Here is a 17,076-nt window from a genome sequence, read left to right as displayed (position 1 = left end):
ATGGACCCAGGAAACAATACAGGAAATTCAGAGTTCCAGCTCCTGGGATTTTCAGAGAAACCAGAACTGCAGCCCCTCATATTTGGGCTTTTCCTCTCCATGTACCTGATCACTGTGTTTGGAAACCTGATCATCATCCTGGCCATCGGCTCAGACTCCCACCTCCACACCCCCATGTACTTCTTCCTCACCAACCTGTCCTTTGTAGACATCTGCTTCACCTCCACCACCATCCCCAAGATGCTGTGGAACATCCAGACTCAGAGCCAAGTCATCACCTATGCAGACTGCATCACTCAGATGTATTTTTTCATGCTGTTTACAGGGCTAGACATATTCCTCCTGACTGTGATGGCTTATGACCGCTTTGTGGCCATCTGTCACCCCCTACACTACACAATCATCATGAACCCCTGGCTTTGTGGACTGCTGGTTCTGGTATCCTGGGTCCTGAGTGTCTTTCATTCCTTATTACACACTTCCATGGTGTTGCGACTGTCCTTCTGTAGAGAGATGGAAATCCCCCACTTTTTCTGTGAACTCAATCAGATGATAAAACTTGCATGTTCTGACACCTTTCTCAATAATATGGTGATATATTTTGCAGCTATGTTGCTGGCTGTTGGTCCCTTAGTTGGGATCCTTTACTCTTACTCTAAGATAGCTTCCTCCATCTGTGGAATATCATCAGCTCAGGGAAAATATAAAGCATTTTCTACCTGTGCATCTCATCTCTCGGTTGTCTCCTTATTTTATTTTACATGCTTAGGAGTGTACTTTAGCCCTGCTGCATCCCAGAGCTCCCACTCAAGTGCAGTAGCCTCGGTGATGTACACAGTGGTCACACCCATGCTGAACCCCTTCATCTACAGCCTGAGGAACAAAAATATAAAGAGGGCTCTGATGAGATTCTCCGGGATGCCAACTCTAAAAGGAACAATCATCCTGGAGCTGAAGAAGTGCCCATGATTGCAGGCCCAGATCCTGAGCCAAATGTTGAGATACTTTGATCAGATTGTGGAAGTGGAACATAGCTCTTCTATTTTTTTCCTGTAATTTCTATTTTTTTTTACCTCTCTGCGTAATTTATGTAACACAGTTTATTAAGCTTTGTGATAACTCTGATATCCAAGAGATCTTCCCTTTGTCATTTCCCTACTCTCTCAATGTCATTTCTAACCTTGAATGTGAAATATTAGGACATTCTCTTTTTTTAAATTAATTTTATTTTATTATGTTATGTTAGTCACCATACATTACGTCATTAGTTTTTGATGTAGTGTTCCATGATTCATTGTTTGGGTGTAACACCCAGTGCTCCATTCAATATGTGCCCTCCTTAATACCCATCACCAGGCTAACCCATCCCCCCACCCTCTAGAACCCTGTTTGTTTCTCAGAGTCCATAGTCTCTCATGGTTCATCTCTCCCTCCGATATCCCCCCCTTCATTTTTTCCCTTCATACTATCTTCTTTTTTTTTTTTTTTAACATATAATGTATTATTTGTTTCAGAGGTACAGATCTGTGATTCATTAGTCTCACTTTTCCATAGGACTGTATAAATCTGTTAAGAATAATTTCTTCTCAAATAAAATATATCATAGTGACTATTTTTTCTTTTGTTTGATTGAATACTACTTCTATGGAAAATCTACTCTTGGCCACCACAGCTATCTATATAAGTTTATAACAGAGGAAAAATGAGACCACTGTGCTTCACTTTTGTGACCATAATTCCTTTGTATATCACTACCTTAACAGCTCTTCCTGAGAATGCAGACTTTGATGTACTGGTAATTATACCTAATCATGGGATTTTTCTACACATTAGGATCCTGTCCTGTTATACAGTTTGTGTCCACCATGCCTACCATAGTCACTGGCAAAAAAAATGGTAATAAAATACATGTCTTCAAGTGAAATCTACACAGAAAAACAAATATGGATAAAATAGAGTGACATAATATGGCCTTTGAATCAAACTTGGCTTTAAGGATGATAAAGCAAAATATTAAAGCATACATTTATTGCTATGCAAAATATTTCTTTCTCAGGCACTTCATCTATTCATTGAATTATGGTATATCAGAGTCCATTTGTAAAGTGTAGTCATTAAGATCAAAGACCAGTGGCATGTTTGGGTTTTATTAAATTATTTTCTGGATTCTGGTTGAAATTTTCCTATGCTACACACAAATATGATTCCTTACATTTCTCTAAATGAAGTATATCCCATTATTCAAATTTTGCCATAACCTCTAAAGGGTCAGTGAATGAACAATATCATTATCATTCATTATATATCATCCTCTTAACCACAGGATGACTCAACAGCAAGCTTGGATTTCTGTCCAGGATGTGATTCAGAGTCACACGTTTTGTGCACACATGCATGTCCTTTCAACCTTTCCATGTTCCCCTCAAAGGGGCCTCAATGGAGTCATTTTTGTAGGTTAGGCTATTGTTCTGATTTCTGCAGGCCTCCTCATGAGTCTGAAGTCAGTTGTAACTCTCTGCATTGTGTTTCTAAGGCTCATCCATGAGGTGTGTGGCTGTAGTGCTCCTCTGTCTTAATCCAATTTATGTCATCTTACTCCTTTCATATATGTAGGTAATCTACGTACCAAAAAAAAAAAAAAATGAGCTTATCAATTGTGAACTGTCTTAATTTAATTCCACTATTTTAATATCCACATGTGAACCTTTGCTTTTCCACAGTTGGAAGAGATCTCTCCCACCCTGATAGATGTAACTCAACTACCTGTGCTCCAGATCTGACCCTGAGTCATGCACCACTAGGATTTTTTAAATTCTAATTAATTTACTGAAGCATTATTGAATGCGATCAACTATACATATTTAAAGTATACAACTTTGGGAATTGAAAGAGTCATTGAAAACTCATGGATACATTCTGCATGAATCCATTTCCATAGAATTCATGAAGGTGCACATTAAGCTGTAACTACTTCATTATGCAATTGTTAACGTGTAATCCCTCCAGCCTTCATTATGTTCTGAACACAATGTGGAATCACAAACATAAGTTCAAGCGATGTTGTAAGGCAAGATGAAATGTGTGAAAATACTTCGTTGGGGCCAAAGGATGTGCAAGACCAAAGAATGTGTGTACGTAAATGTATACATATTCATGTACATATTTATTTCAAGAAAACACATTCACATGCATAGATGTACATGCACAAGGCTCAGAACTATCATTAAACTCATTATAACCTATCTATTGTGTTGAAAGAAAGCTTGAGAGAAACTTGGAGGGTAAAGAAATGAAAAGAATGAGCACTTGCTTTCACGTGGAATGCTAGGAATGTAGAAATTTAAACAAAAAAAATTAGAGAACAGGTGGCTTTAATTTTCACAACGGATCCCTTTTCCTACCTAAGTGCCCAGAGGCCCCAAAGACAGAACCACATTGACATTTATGCAAGGAGAACTCATCTGTACCAGCTAATAGTGCTGAATATCTCCAAACAGACTTTAGATTTTTCTACTACTTAAGGTAGGGTTTCAATACAAAATGCCATTACCAAAGAAGCTAAGCGAATTATTTGAGAGCTAAAATTCAGTTTCTTCAAAGAAAATTTTACTGGAGAAATGTCTTTGTCACTTTCTTATTGGTGCTATCACCAATTACCACACGGAGGGTTTAATAGAAATAAATTTACACTCTTCCAGTCCTCAATTTGGGCTAAAATCAAGATGTCTCTGCAGGATACAGAGAGTGTGGATTCCTGACTAGTTACATGATTCTGAGTCACAGTTTAGTCTCCACAAAAATCAATGTCCTTCCAAACTTTTCTTGGTACTGAAAAGGATCCTCACTAGAGTCACTCTGTTTGTTTAAGATTTATTTATTTTTGAGAGAGAGAGAAAGGGAGGAAAAGAGGGAGAGCAAGAAAGGAGAGGGAGAGAGAATCTCGAGCAGACTCCTAGCTGAGCATGGAGCACAAACGGGCTTTATCCCAGGAGCTGGACATCATGACCTAAACTGAAACCAAGAGTTGGAAGCTCAACTGACTGAGCCACCCAGGTGCCGTAGAGTCACTTTTTAACAGTTATCCAAAATAAGCTTGAATAACAGAATGATTATGACTGTTGCTGCATAGCAAGCCATCCTGAAAGCAAATGGCTTGCTATAATGTCTTTAGTATCAAGTGGAATTGTATGATGATAAGTTGTTCTAATCTCTGTTCATTTCCTCAAGAGTCTTGAGTCAGCTGTGTGTCCGCTGGGGGAGCTCTGCTGATCTCTCCAGGACATCCTAATATAATTGGGGCTTGTCTAGCTAGTTGTGGCTGATCCAGGGTGGCCTTGCCTTGGACAACTGGGCTCTGCTCTACATGTCCTCACTTCCTCTGGCAGCCCACCTGGCTTAATTCATTTTTGGAAGCAGAGTTCCAAGAGAGTGCAGCAGAAATGCACCAAGGCTGTAAGGTTCACTGTCACTCCCATCATATTCTGCTGGTCACAGCAAATAAAAAATCCTATGCAGCCCAGATCAAAGGTAGAGGAATAGTCTCCACCACCTGATGGAAGGTGTTGCACACACTGCTAAATTCATGGCTACAGCAAAAGACAAGGATCTGGGGACATCTCTGCAAAGAATCTACCACTGGTGTAAATTTCAATTTGAATGTTTTCATTTCCACTTCCACTTTCAGCAGTGGAATGATCTCAGAGAAGACAGTGAGACTGAATTATGTGTCTACTGAGCAGTTACGGAAATTCTACTTCACAGGGTCAGTTGTTCCTCCAAAGGTAAATATTTCCTCCCACCCCTTGCCTAATGATCACCATTCTTAGTCTAAGAAAAGGTCAAAGAAATAAAAGCTTTTCTTTCCAGATGCCTCCGAGAGCAGGGACCTTGTATGTAACTCACTGATTAATGGAGCTAAGAACTGTTGCATCACTGATGCTATCTTCATGGCATCCTTATGTAGATACTGTTTTCCTACTGATTGACTTCCCATTGACATATTCATAATGGTTTTCATCCCGGTACTCTGTTTTTGTTTTTTGGTTTTTTTTTATGGGGAGGGTTCCACTGGAAGGAGGTGACATTTGAAATGCAAATAGAAGACAGAGACATAAGAACTTGTTTTCCTCATTTTTCCAGTTTTATTGAAATATAATTGACATATAAAATTGTGGAAGTTTAAGCATACAACTTGGTGAATTCATATACATATACGTTTGGGAATGGTCACCACAATAGGTGGGTGAATATATCCATCACTTCACAAAGTTACCATTTCTTTTTGTTGTAAGAACATTTACTCTGTACACTGTTAGCAACATTCAAGTATACAACACAATAGAGTTAACCATAATGACCATGTTGTACATAAGTTCCCAGAACTCATTCATCTTATAACTGAAGTTTTGTAGGCTTTCACCAGCATCTTCCCATTTCCCCAAACCCCAGCCACAGGCAAACATCAAACTACTCTTTTTTTTTTTTTTTTTTAAGATTTTGTTTATTTCTTTGTGTGAGAGAGAGAGCAAGTACAAGCAGGGGAGTGGCAGGCAGGGTAGAAGCAGGCAGAGCAAGGAGTCAGACGCAGGACTCGGTCCCAGGACCCCGGGATCATTACCTGAGCCAAAGTCAGTTACTTAACCAACTGAGCCACCCAGGCATCCCCTACTCTCTGGTTCTATGAGTTCAGATTTTTTATTTTACTTTTAAGTGAGATCACAAAGTAATTGTCTTTCTCTGACTATTTCACTTAACATAATGCCCTCAAGTTCATATATGTTTTAGCAAAGGACAGGATGTCTTCCTTTTTTTATTTGTTGAATTCCATTGTGCTGATAAGCCATCATTATTAATTCATCTGTTGATGGATACTGGACTGTTTCCATGTCTTGGCTATTGTGAATAATGCTGCAATGAATGTGAGGGCACAGATATCTGATATATTCACAAATATGTGGGAATTAAACCACTCAGCCAATCAATAAATGTGATACTTCTCATTAATAGAGTGAAGTATAACATTCATATGATCAGCGCAACACATGCAGAAAAAGCTTTTGGCAAAACAACATTCTTTCATGATTAAAAACAACAACAATAACAACCTTCAAGAAACTGGGTATAGGAGAAATAAACCTCAACATAAAAGAAGAGCATATATGACAATCCCACAATAACATACTCATGCTGAAAGGTTAGAAAACTTTTTTCTTTGCGATCAGGAGCAAGACAAGGGTATCCACTCTCACCACTCTTTTTTTTTTTTTTTTAAGTTCAGTTAGCCATTATAAAGTACATCATTAGTTTTTGATGTAGTATTCAGTGATTCATTAGTTACCTATAACACCCAGTGCACATCACAACACTTGCCCTCCTTAATACCCATCACCCTGTACACAACCCCCATACCCCACCCCTCTGAAATTCTCAGTTTCTTTCCCGAGGTCCCTAGTCCCTCATGGTTCCTCTCCCCTTCTGATTCCTCCTCCTTCATTTTTCCCTTCCTTCTCCTAATGTCCTCCATACTATTGCTTAAGTTCCACATAAAACTGACACCATATGATAATTGTCTTTCTCTACTTAACTTAGTTCACTTAGCATAATCCCCTCCAGTTCCATCCATGTTGATGCAAATGGTGGGTATTCATCATTTCTGATGGCTGAGTAATATTCCATTGTATATATGGACCACATCTTCTTTATCCATTCATCTGTTGAAGACCATATTGGTTCCTTCCACAGTTTGGCTATTGTGGACATTGCTGCTATAAACATTGGGGTACATGTGTCCCTTCTTTTCACTACATCTGTATCTTTGGGGTAAATACCCAGTAGTGCAATTGCTGGGTCATAAGATAGCTCTATTTTTAACTTTTTGAGGAACCTCCATATCTTTTCCAAAGTGTCTGTACCAACTTGCAGTACCACCAACAGTGTAAGAGGGTTCCCCTTTCTCTACATCCTCTCCAACATTTGTTGTTTCCTGCCTTGTCATTTTTTTGTCATTATAATTGGTGTAAGGTGGTATCTCATTATGGTTTTGATTTGTATTTTCCTGATTGCTAATGATGTTGAACATTTTCTCATGTGTCGGTTAGCCATTTGTATGTCTCCTTTGGAGAAGTGTCTGTTCATGTCTTCTGTCCATTTTTTGACTGGGTTATTTGTTTTTTGGGTGTTGAGTTTGAGAAGTTCTTTATAGATCTGGGATATCAGCCCTTTATCTGTAATGCCATTTGCAAATATCTTCTCCCATTCTGTGGGTTGCCTCTTTGTTTTGTTGACTGTTTCCTTCGCTGTGCAGAAGCTTTTTATCTTGATGAAGTCCCAAAAGTTAATTTTTGCTTTTGTTTCCCTTGCCTTTGGAGATGTATCTTGAAAGAAGTTACTGTTACTGCCTATGTGCTCCTCTAGGGTTTTGATGGATTCCTGTCTCACATTGAGGTTTGTCATCCATTTTGAGTTAATCTTTGTGTATGGTGTAAGGGAATGGTCCAGTTTCATTTTCTATATGTAGCTGTCCAAGTTTCCCAGCACCACTTATTGAAGAGACTTGTCTTTTTTCCATTTTATATTTTTTCCTGATTTGTCAAAGTTTAGTTGACCATATAGTTGAGGGTCCATTTCTGGAGTCTCTATTCTGTTCCATTGGTATATGTGTCTGTTTTTGTGCCAATACCATGCTGTCTTAGTGATCACAACTTTGTAATATAGCTTGAAATCAGGCAACGTGATGCCCCTAGCTTTGTTTTTCTTTTTCATCATTCCCTTGGTGATTCAGGGCCTTTTCTGGTTCCATACAAATTTTAGGATTGTTTGTTCCAGCTCTTTGAAAAATGCCAATGACATTTTAATAGAGATTTCACTGAAAGTATAAATTGCTGTGGGCATAATAGACATTTTAACAATGTTTATTTTTCCAATCCATGAGCATGGAATGTTTTTCCATCCTTTTGTGTCTTCCTCAATTTCTTTCATAAGTGTTCTGTAGTTTCTAGAGCATAGATCCTTTACCTCTTTGGTTAGGATTGTACCTACGTATCTTATGGTTTTTGGCACTATTGTGAATGGAATCAATTCCTTAATTTCTCTTTCTACAGTTACATTGTTAGTGTATAGAAAGGCAACTGAATTCTGTGCATTGATTTTGTATCCTGTCACATTGCTGAATCGCTGTGTGAGTTCTAGTAATTTGAGGGTGGAGTCTTGGGTTTTCTATATAAAGTATCATGTGATCCGTGAAGAGAGAGAGTTTGACTTCTTCTTTCCCAGTTTGAATGGCTTTTCTTTTTGTTGTCTGATTGCTGTTGCTAGGACTTCTAATACTATGTTGAACAATAGTCATTCTTACCACTCTTATTCAACATAATACTGCACACCCTAGCTAGCAATCAGGCAAGATAAAGAAATAAAAGGCATCAAAATCAGAAAGAAAGAAGTTAAATTGTTTGTTTATTACAGATAATAGGAACTAAATAGAGAAAATCCTGCGGACTCAACCCTTAAGAGCATACAAGGATGAGCCCCAAGTCATGTGTAGAATTATTGAATCACTATATTGCACAGTACTATATTGTTCTGTATGTTGACTTTATGTCCTGCACCAATAAAACTTTATTAAATTGAAAATTGTACTTGTGGTAACCTTTTGCAGAGATGGCTCCAATTCACCACTTATCTCTGTATCCATGTACTCTGCAATGTGACTGTGAAGCTCCTCCCAATGAGAGGTGGAGTCTATTTCTCCAACCTTGAATCTGGACTGAACTTAGTGTTTTGTTTTTTTTTCTTTTGCCTTGACAAATAGTGTATGCTGAAAATGACAGTGTGCCTTAAGGGGCCATTGTATGTTTCTGCTGCTCTCTTGTAACCCTGCCTCTACCATGTATACAAGTCCAGACTACCTTGGGGCACCTGGGTGGCTCAGTCGGTTAAGTGTCTGCCTTCAGAGGTGTCACCCTTCATGATCTCAGGGTCCTGGGATCAAGTCCCACATCGGGCTCCCTGCTCAGCGGGGAGTCTGCTTCTCCTTCTCCTTCTGCCCCTCCCCACTGCTTGTGCTCTCTCCCACTCTCTCTCTCTCTGACAAATAAATAAATAAAATCTTACAAAAAAAAACCAAAACAAGTCCACCCTCCCTTGCCGTAGGAGGAAAAAATATGTGGAGCAGAGCTTAGTTGCTATAACCATGGTTAACCTAGACCAGCCTACCACCAGCAAGACCCCAAATGTGAGAACACAGCCAGGATTAGTAGAGCACTTCCAGCTGACCCACAGCTAACCACTGCCTCATGAGGAGACCAGGAGCGACCAGAAGACTTCCCCAGTGTAGTCCCCCATGCAATTTAAAAAGAAATATTATCTTATATCTTTTACATTAAGCATCGCTTGTCATGCAGCTGATTCAATAATCAATGTAAACAGAACTGAGAATATTAAGAATAATCTACTGATTCTTATTTTTGACATTTGTTCTGATATTTGAAAGGAGTATTCATAATGGTCTGGTTACTCACAGTTATTTCAGATATCCGCACTAAATACTGACCTACCATTAAGTTTCCCTTCAAGGTAGCTGGTAGAGGTTGGAAAGACCTTTATGTTTTTGCAGGAATAACTTGTGGGACCCTCAGTCACAAGTTTCCATTACTAGAGCATTACTGGACAGGAATTCCAGCTCTTGTCTGAGTCATCCTTTGATCAGAGGATGGAAGAGAGTTTAGAGCATAAAAAATGTAAAGAAATTAATGACAGAGTGAACAGACCAATTGTTCACTCACTCACACTATAACGTTTATGGCAACATTTTTAAAGGGAGAGAGTTTAGGGCAATGGAATGAGTAATATTTGTAGGCAGCACTGGAAATTTTCAAATAAAAACAGTAAATCATCCAATTAAGTCATACAAAATCTACCACTAAATTCTTCACTACATTTAAAAAAAACCCTTTAAACATGGACACCACATTTCCCACACTTCAATGAGTAGATGCTCATGATCAAAAACACATTATCTGCAATAAAATATGGTGTGATAGAAGATTTTACTTCATCATATTTCAGGTCTTCTCTGATACTGAACCCATATTAAGTCAATTGGTTTATGCAAATTTGCCTTTCTGCACATTACACTTGGAGGGTGTTCTTCATAAGCAATTTCTGCCTTACTATTCTGTGCCAGGGATACAGTGAATGCTGAACTGAAAAGGAAATGGGATTCTTAGGAGGATCATAAAGCCCCATGACTACCTACAAAACAAATAGTAGGTTAAACTGTATTACCAAGAAGAGCATTTAAGGTATTAACATAGAAAGGAATGACAGACACAGAGAGAAAAACTGTGACCTCAGAATTTCCTCCACAATAAAATTATAAAAATAGCCTCAGTTGCCAATGTCATTTATTTCATGAAACTAGGACAATTCCTCACTCTATAAGGCAATGGAAATCTCCAAATGGTTTCTGATTCAAGGTTGGGACTAACATTGGAAATTAAGAAAACAAAAGAAAAATTGTTGGCTATCAGAAGGAGCAGAAAGTTCAACAAAGGGACTTTTTAAAATTCAATAAAGCAGTTGAACTTTAGAAAAATTGAAACTCCAGGATATAAATAGATTGATTAAGTTCTTCTTTCATGATCTGATTAAAGAATCACACTTTCTGGCTATTAGGCATTAAGCCTGAAAGCACAGGTACTTGTTGAAAAATGGCCCCTTTATGGCTGCTCTGAAAAATACATTTAGAGCCTCCTTTATGTCTTTGTTCCTCAGACTGTAGATAAAGAGGTTCAGCATGGGTGTGACCACTGTGTACATCACTGAGGCTACTGAACTGGAGTGGGAGCTCTGGGTAGCAGCAGAGCTAAGATACGTACAATAAAATAAGGAGACAACCGAGAGGTGTGATGCACAGGTGGAAAATGCTTTACGCTTGCTCTAAGCTGATGAGATCCCACATATGGAGGAAACTGTCTTAGAGTAAGAGTAAAGGACACCAGCCAGGGGAGGACCACCCAGCAGGATAGCTGAAAAATACATTCACCATGTTATTAAGACAGGTATCAGAACAGCAAGTTGGATCATTTGATTGAGTTCACAGAAAAAGTGGGGGATTTCCACCTCTGTACAGAAGGACAGCTGCCGCACTGTTGTTTGTAAAAAAGGAGGCAGGATGTTCATGATCCAGGACACCAGAACCAACAGTTCACAGAGCCGAGGGTTCATGGTGACCATGTAGTGCAGAGGTGACAGATGGCCACAAAGCATTCGTAAGCCATCACAGTCAGGAGGAAGTTGTCCAAACTTGTGAAAAGTATAAAAAAAGTACATCTGTATGATGCAGCTTTCATAAGTTATGTGTTTGAATATTCACCAGCATCTTGGGGATGGTGGTGGAGGTGAAACAGATGTCTACAAAGGACAGGTTGGCAAGGAAGAAGTACATGGGCATGTGAAGGTGGGAGTCTGAGCTGATGGCCAGGATAATGAGCTGGTTCCCAAGTATGATGACCAGGTACATGGACAGGAACAGCCCAAAGAGGAAGGGTTGCAATTCTGGTTCCTCTGAAAATCCCAGAGGAAAAAATTCTGAAATTCATATATCATTCTTTCATTCCATGTAGTCGATGACTACCAAAATAAGAGAAAAAAAGCATGACACAATCATGCATTGCATTACTAACCTGGCAGATACATTATTGTTTATATTCTGCACTCAAGAAATTAATGTTTATATTTGTGTATGGAACATGATAAAAACACTAAGAACTAGGAATAGAAGGAAACTATTTCAACATAAAGCCATTCGTGAAAAACCCACAGCAAGCATGATATTCAATGGATACAGTCAACATTTTTCCTTTATGATCAGGAACAAGACAAGGAAGCCCACTTTCCTGACTTCTACCCAACATAACACTGGAAGTTCTAGCCAGAGCAATTAAAGAAAGAAAAGGAAATAAAAGGCATCCAAACTAGAAAGGAAGAAATAAATTTATGTATGCAGACAGTGTGATCTCATATTTAGAAAATCCTAAAAATGCCACAGAAACACTAATAGAACTAATAAATTAATTCAGCCAGGTAACTGGATACAAAGCCAACCCTCAAAAATCATTGCATTTCTACATACAAACAGTGAACAATCTGAGAAGGGAATAAAATAATTCCATTTATGTGACATCCAAAAGAGTCAGACTATCACCTCACACCAGTCAGAATGGTTCGTATAGAAAGACAAGAAATAACAACTGTTGGTGCAGAGATGGTGAAGAGGGAACCCTCATGCTCTTTTGGTGGGAATGCAAACTGGTTCAGCTACTGTGAAAACAGTATGGACGTTCCTCAAAAAATTAAAAATATAAATACCACATGATCAAGTAATCCCACTACTAGGTATTTACCCAAAGAAGACAAAAACACTAATTTAAAAATATATATGCACCCCACATTTTGCAGCATTATTTACAATAGCCAAGATATGGAGCAGCCCAAGTGTCCATTGATAGATGACTGGATAAAGAAGATATATATATATGCACATGTGGAGTGTTGAGGTCTCTTACTTTTAATGTATTATTATCCATATGTTTCTTTATTTTGGTTATTAATTGCTTTATATAATTGACTGTTCCCATGTTGGGAGCATAGATATTTACAATTGTTAGATCTTCTTATTGGATGGACCCTTTAAGTATGATATAGTATCTCTCTACATCTCTTTCTACAGTTTTTGTTTTAAAATCTAATTTGTCTGATATGAGGATTGCTACCCCAGCTTTCTTTTGAGGAACATTAATGTGGTAAATGGTTTTCCATCCCCTCACTTTCAATCTGGAGATGTCTTTAGGTTCAAAATGAATCTCTTGTGGACAGCATATGGATGGGTCCTGCTTTTTTATCCAACCTAAAACCCTGTGTCTTTTCATGGGAGCATTCAGCCCATTTACATTTAGAGTAACTATTGAAAGAAAGAATTTAGTGCCATTGTATTGCCCATAAACTGCCTGTTTCTGTAGATTTTAGTTTCTTTCTGGTCTATGTGACTCTTGTGGTTTCTCTTCACTTACAGAATTCCCCTTAATATTTCTTACAGGGCTGGCTTGGTGGTCACATATTCTTTCAGTTTCTGCCTGTCCTGAAAGCTCTTTGTCTCTCCATCTGTTCTGAATGACAGCCTTGTTGGATAAAGTACTCTTGGCTGTATGTTCTTTTCATTTAGTACCCAAATATGTCTTGCCAGCTCTTTCTGGCTTGCCAGGTTACTGTGGACAGGTCTGATGTTATTCTGATGTGTCTCCCTCTGTAGGTAAGAAATCTCTTCCCCCTAGCTGCTCTCAGGATAGCTTCCTTGGCTCTAAGTTTTGCAAGCTTCACTTATATGTTGTGGTATTGATCTATTTTTATTGATTTTTATTGATATGGCTTGCTGACCATAACCTACTTCCTGGCTCCACTGCTTGAGCACTCTGCTGGTTCAGACACCCCCTTTTGCTCTGTGGTTCCTTGTATCTTTTTTTTTTTTTTTTAAAGATTTTATTTATTTATTTGAGAGAGAGAGAGAGCACAAGAGGGGGGAGCAGGAGAGGGAGAAGCAGACTCCCTGCTGAGCAGGGAGCCCGATGCGGGACTCGATCCCGGGACTCCAGGATCATGACCTGAGCCGAAGGCAGTTGCTTAACCAACTGAGCCACCCAGGTGCCCTGTGGTTCCTTGTATCTTGAGACCACAATGCCTTACTTAGAATTCTGCCTTTTCATTTCCAGAGCCCCTTTCAGAGAGAGATGCCTCTCACCAGCACAGATCGCTAAGGGTTCTGATTTTGCGCTCCAGTGTTATATCACTTTCAAGGAGCCAGCTTATGGAGTCTACCTCCCCCTTCTGTTTATCTTCTGATATCTCCCCACAGATTCATGACTCCTCACATCCTACCTTGCAAAAAGCAGTTACTTTTCTGCTTGTAGAGTTCCAGATATATATTCTTACATCTCAGGCTGATTTTGTGGGTGTTCAAAATGGTTTGATAGATATCCAGCTAAATTCAGGGGACTAGTTGGAATGTGTCTCCTACTCTGCCATCTTGCCCCCTCTCTGGTGTTATTAGCTGTAATCACCACTCTGTACATTCTATCTCATGCATTGTTTTGTTTTGTTTTCTTTTTTCCTTTTTCTTACTGAAAGATTCGAGTAGGCACTTCAATATTCTTCATGCATTTGTCCTTGCTATACATGAAAAAGAAAGCGTTTCATCCTTAGAGGCGATAAATCACCCTTTATACATGTTTCTGACTTGTTTTCATAGCTCTATTATTCCTTACTGCTCTTTTTGGCCTTTTGTGATTAGGTCTGTTTCTGAAGGTTGCATCACCTTTGGCCATCATCTGGAAGACATTTTTCTTTATCACTTGACTAAAGATCACCTTTCCATTCTATAAGCCTATTTGAATCCATAGATCTCTATGTAAGATGAAATTTACCTTAGTTACTGCTTCTTCCCCAAATCATAAATGCCCTTCCGATATGTCCTTTTATTTCCAAGTCTTTGGCAATTTAATCTTGAATCAGAATTAGTGACCCATGTTGGTGTCATTAAGTTATACTCTTATAGGTCTTGATATAAGTCAGTTGCAGATTTTCATTCCATTTTGTTGTTCTCATTCAATACAATTGTTTAGAAACAATAGACTTAACCTAATGTCATTCTCACTACCATTCTTTGTTCCATAAGTTCTAAGTTTCTTTTACAACTTCTCTTCCATTTTATGCATGTATACATATTCATACACTTTCATACAAATGCCCCAATAGGATCTTATGCACATCATAAATGCTCTTTATGTTTTAGTACAGTCTTTGTTTTCCTGGTCTCCATAGTTGATTCCCAATTTTGGACAAAATATTGGAAATTCCCATGTATCCCATGAGATTCCATAGATTTCCTAAGAATAATTTCTTCTGAAAGGAAATATATCATACCAAGGAGGTTTTCTTTTGTTTTCCCCCCAAATAATCATGAGTTGTACTACCCTTATGGGAAAAAAAAAAACACATTTCGCAAGCAAAGCTATTTATGATTTCATGAGAGAGGAAATTCTGAGACCACAGGTCACTACTTTTGTGTCCATAATTCCCTTAAATATCTGTTCTTCCTGAAAATGTAGCCTTTAACATATAGTGTGTTTTATAACAAGTCATTAGGTTCTTCTCTTCATTAGGATCATGTTTTCTTATTCAGCTTAGTGTCCACATTGCTTACCATAGTCACTGGCAAAACCAATAAATATATGTCTCCATAAACGAATAAATATATGTCTTTCATGTATAGTCTACATAGAAACACAAATTTCAATAAATAGCTTGACATAATATGGCCATAGAGTCAGAGATGAAGCAAAATTTAAGTCAGACATTTATTAACGTGCAAACTAATGTTTTCATGCTGCCCATCTGCTTATTGATGATGTGAGGCTGGCATCTGTGTATAACAGGGTCTATCACTGGGATAAAGAAGGATTTGCATAATTATGTTTTGTTTCATCTTCCTGCTTCTGCCTGAAAACTTCCATGTCTCCCTACAAATATGACTCATTGGAGTATAATTGCATAAAATAAGTTGCACACACTTAAAGTATACAATCTGATGGGGACCGAGGCACAGTCAGCTGAGCATCTGACTTGTTTTTTGCTCAGGTCTTGATGGCAGTGTCCTGAGACAGAGCTCCTTGTGGGGCTTGAGCTGAGTGGGGAGTCAGCTTGGGGATTTCTCTCTATCCCCCTCCCTCTGTCCCTCCTCCTGCTCATGAGCTCACTCTCTCTCTCTAATATATAAAATATATAATGCATACAATTTCCTGAATTACAGGAGGTATACCGAAGTTAAGATTATAGGGGGATGCATGAGGCTCTTGTCTCCAGTGTGAGGGGCGCACCTCCCACAGCCCAGGGCACAGAAGGGGGACACCCTGGCCTCTGGGCCACTGCTCTGGCTTTGTCCTTGATGCAGACGCCCTCCCCTCCCAGGAGGCGTCCTGTGACCCCCTTGGTGAGTGCCAAGTAGGACCAGGAGAAGGAACTGGTAACTTCTGCATCTGTTTATGCAGAAGATGAAAGATTCTGGGAATTAAGTCCAGTTGCATGTCAATACATTAGAGGCAAAAATGGTGATTCCAGAGCCATCTTAATAGAGATTTCATGGACAGAAGCATATCCCTGAAACAGCTCCCATTATATCTGTGAACGCTTTTTTTTTTTTTTTAAACTACACGCACATCATTAGCTGTAAAAGAGAGTTTATTAGCCAAGTTACAGGAAGCAGTGGGATTTAATCTTGAGACGACTAGGACCTACACATTGTTTGTATATGCCAAGGACCCTAAAGAGGACTTCATGCAGAATCACCATTGTGTTAATTTTACCACACCCATAAGCAGTATCATATCCATTGAAATTCCTAATATAGTCCCGTCAGATAAGAAAACAAGACAGAAAAGAACAAATTTCAAAAGCTCAGAAACGTAAGCTGGCAGATAAAACAGATCACAAAGGAGAACGTCCAACAAGGATGGAACTGGTTAAGGTGCTAAGTATTTAAGCAAAACTGGCTCTAAAGGTGATGACTATAGCTTGAAGTCAGGCATTGTGATGCCAACAGCTTCTGTTTTCTTTTTCAACACCCCCCTGGCTATTTAGGGTCTTTTCTGGTTCCATACAAATTTTAGGATTTTTTGTTCCAGCTCTGTGAAAATTTTCCGTGGTATTTTGATAGGGATTGCATTGACTGTGTAGATTGCTCTGGGCAGCATAGACATTTTAACAACATTTATTCTTCCAATCCATGAGTATGGAATATTTTTTCATCCCTTGTGTCTTCCTCAATTTCTTTCATAAGTGTTCTGTAGTTTTTACAGTGCAGATCCTTTACCTCTTTGGTTAGGTTTACCTGAGGTATCTTATACTTTTGGTGCAATTATAAATGGGATCAATTCCTTAATTTCTCTTTCTTCAGAGACAATGTTAGTGTATAGAAATGCCACTGAATTCTATGCATTGATTTTGTATTCTGCCACGTTGCTGAATTGC

The 17,076-nt window shown here is 38.7% G+C and overlaps 1 protein-coding gene and 2 pseudogenes across 1 annotated transcript; 2 read left to right on the top strand and 1 right to left on the bottom strand.

The window, feature by feature from the left end:
* On the top strand, positions 1-969 carry LOC118533672 (olfactory receptor-like protein OLF4). Its single transcript, XM_036089066.1, has one exon. The coding sequence runs from the start codon at positions 1-3 to the stop codon at positions 967-969; it is 969 nt and encodes a 322-aa protein (XP_035944959.1).
* Positions 970-10,674: 9,705 nt separating this feature from the next.
* LOC118533671 (olfactory receptor-like protein OLF4) lies at positions 10,675-11,694 on the bottom strand (annotated as a pseudogene).
* Positions 11,695-15,889: 4,195 nt separating this feature from the next.
* LOC118533669 (RWD domain-containing protein 4 pseudogene) lies at positions 15,890-16,686 on the top strand (annotated as a pseudogene).
* The last annotated feature ends 390 nt before the right edge of the window (positions 16,687-17,076 follow it).

This window comes from Halichoerus grypus, chromosome 1, assembly GCF_964656455.1.
Source record: "Halichoerus grypus chromosome 1, mHalGry1.hap1.1, whole genome shotgun sequence".
Lineage (NCBI taxonomy): Eukaryota > Metazoa > Chordata > Mammalia > Carnivora > Phocidae > Halichoerus > Halichoerus grypus.
This window is presented reverse-complemented; position numbering and strand designations above follow the sequence as displayed.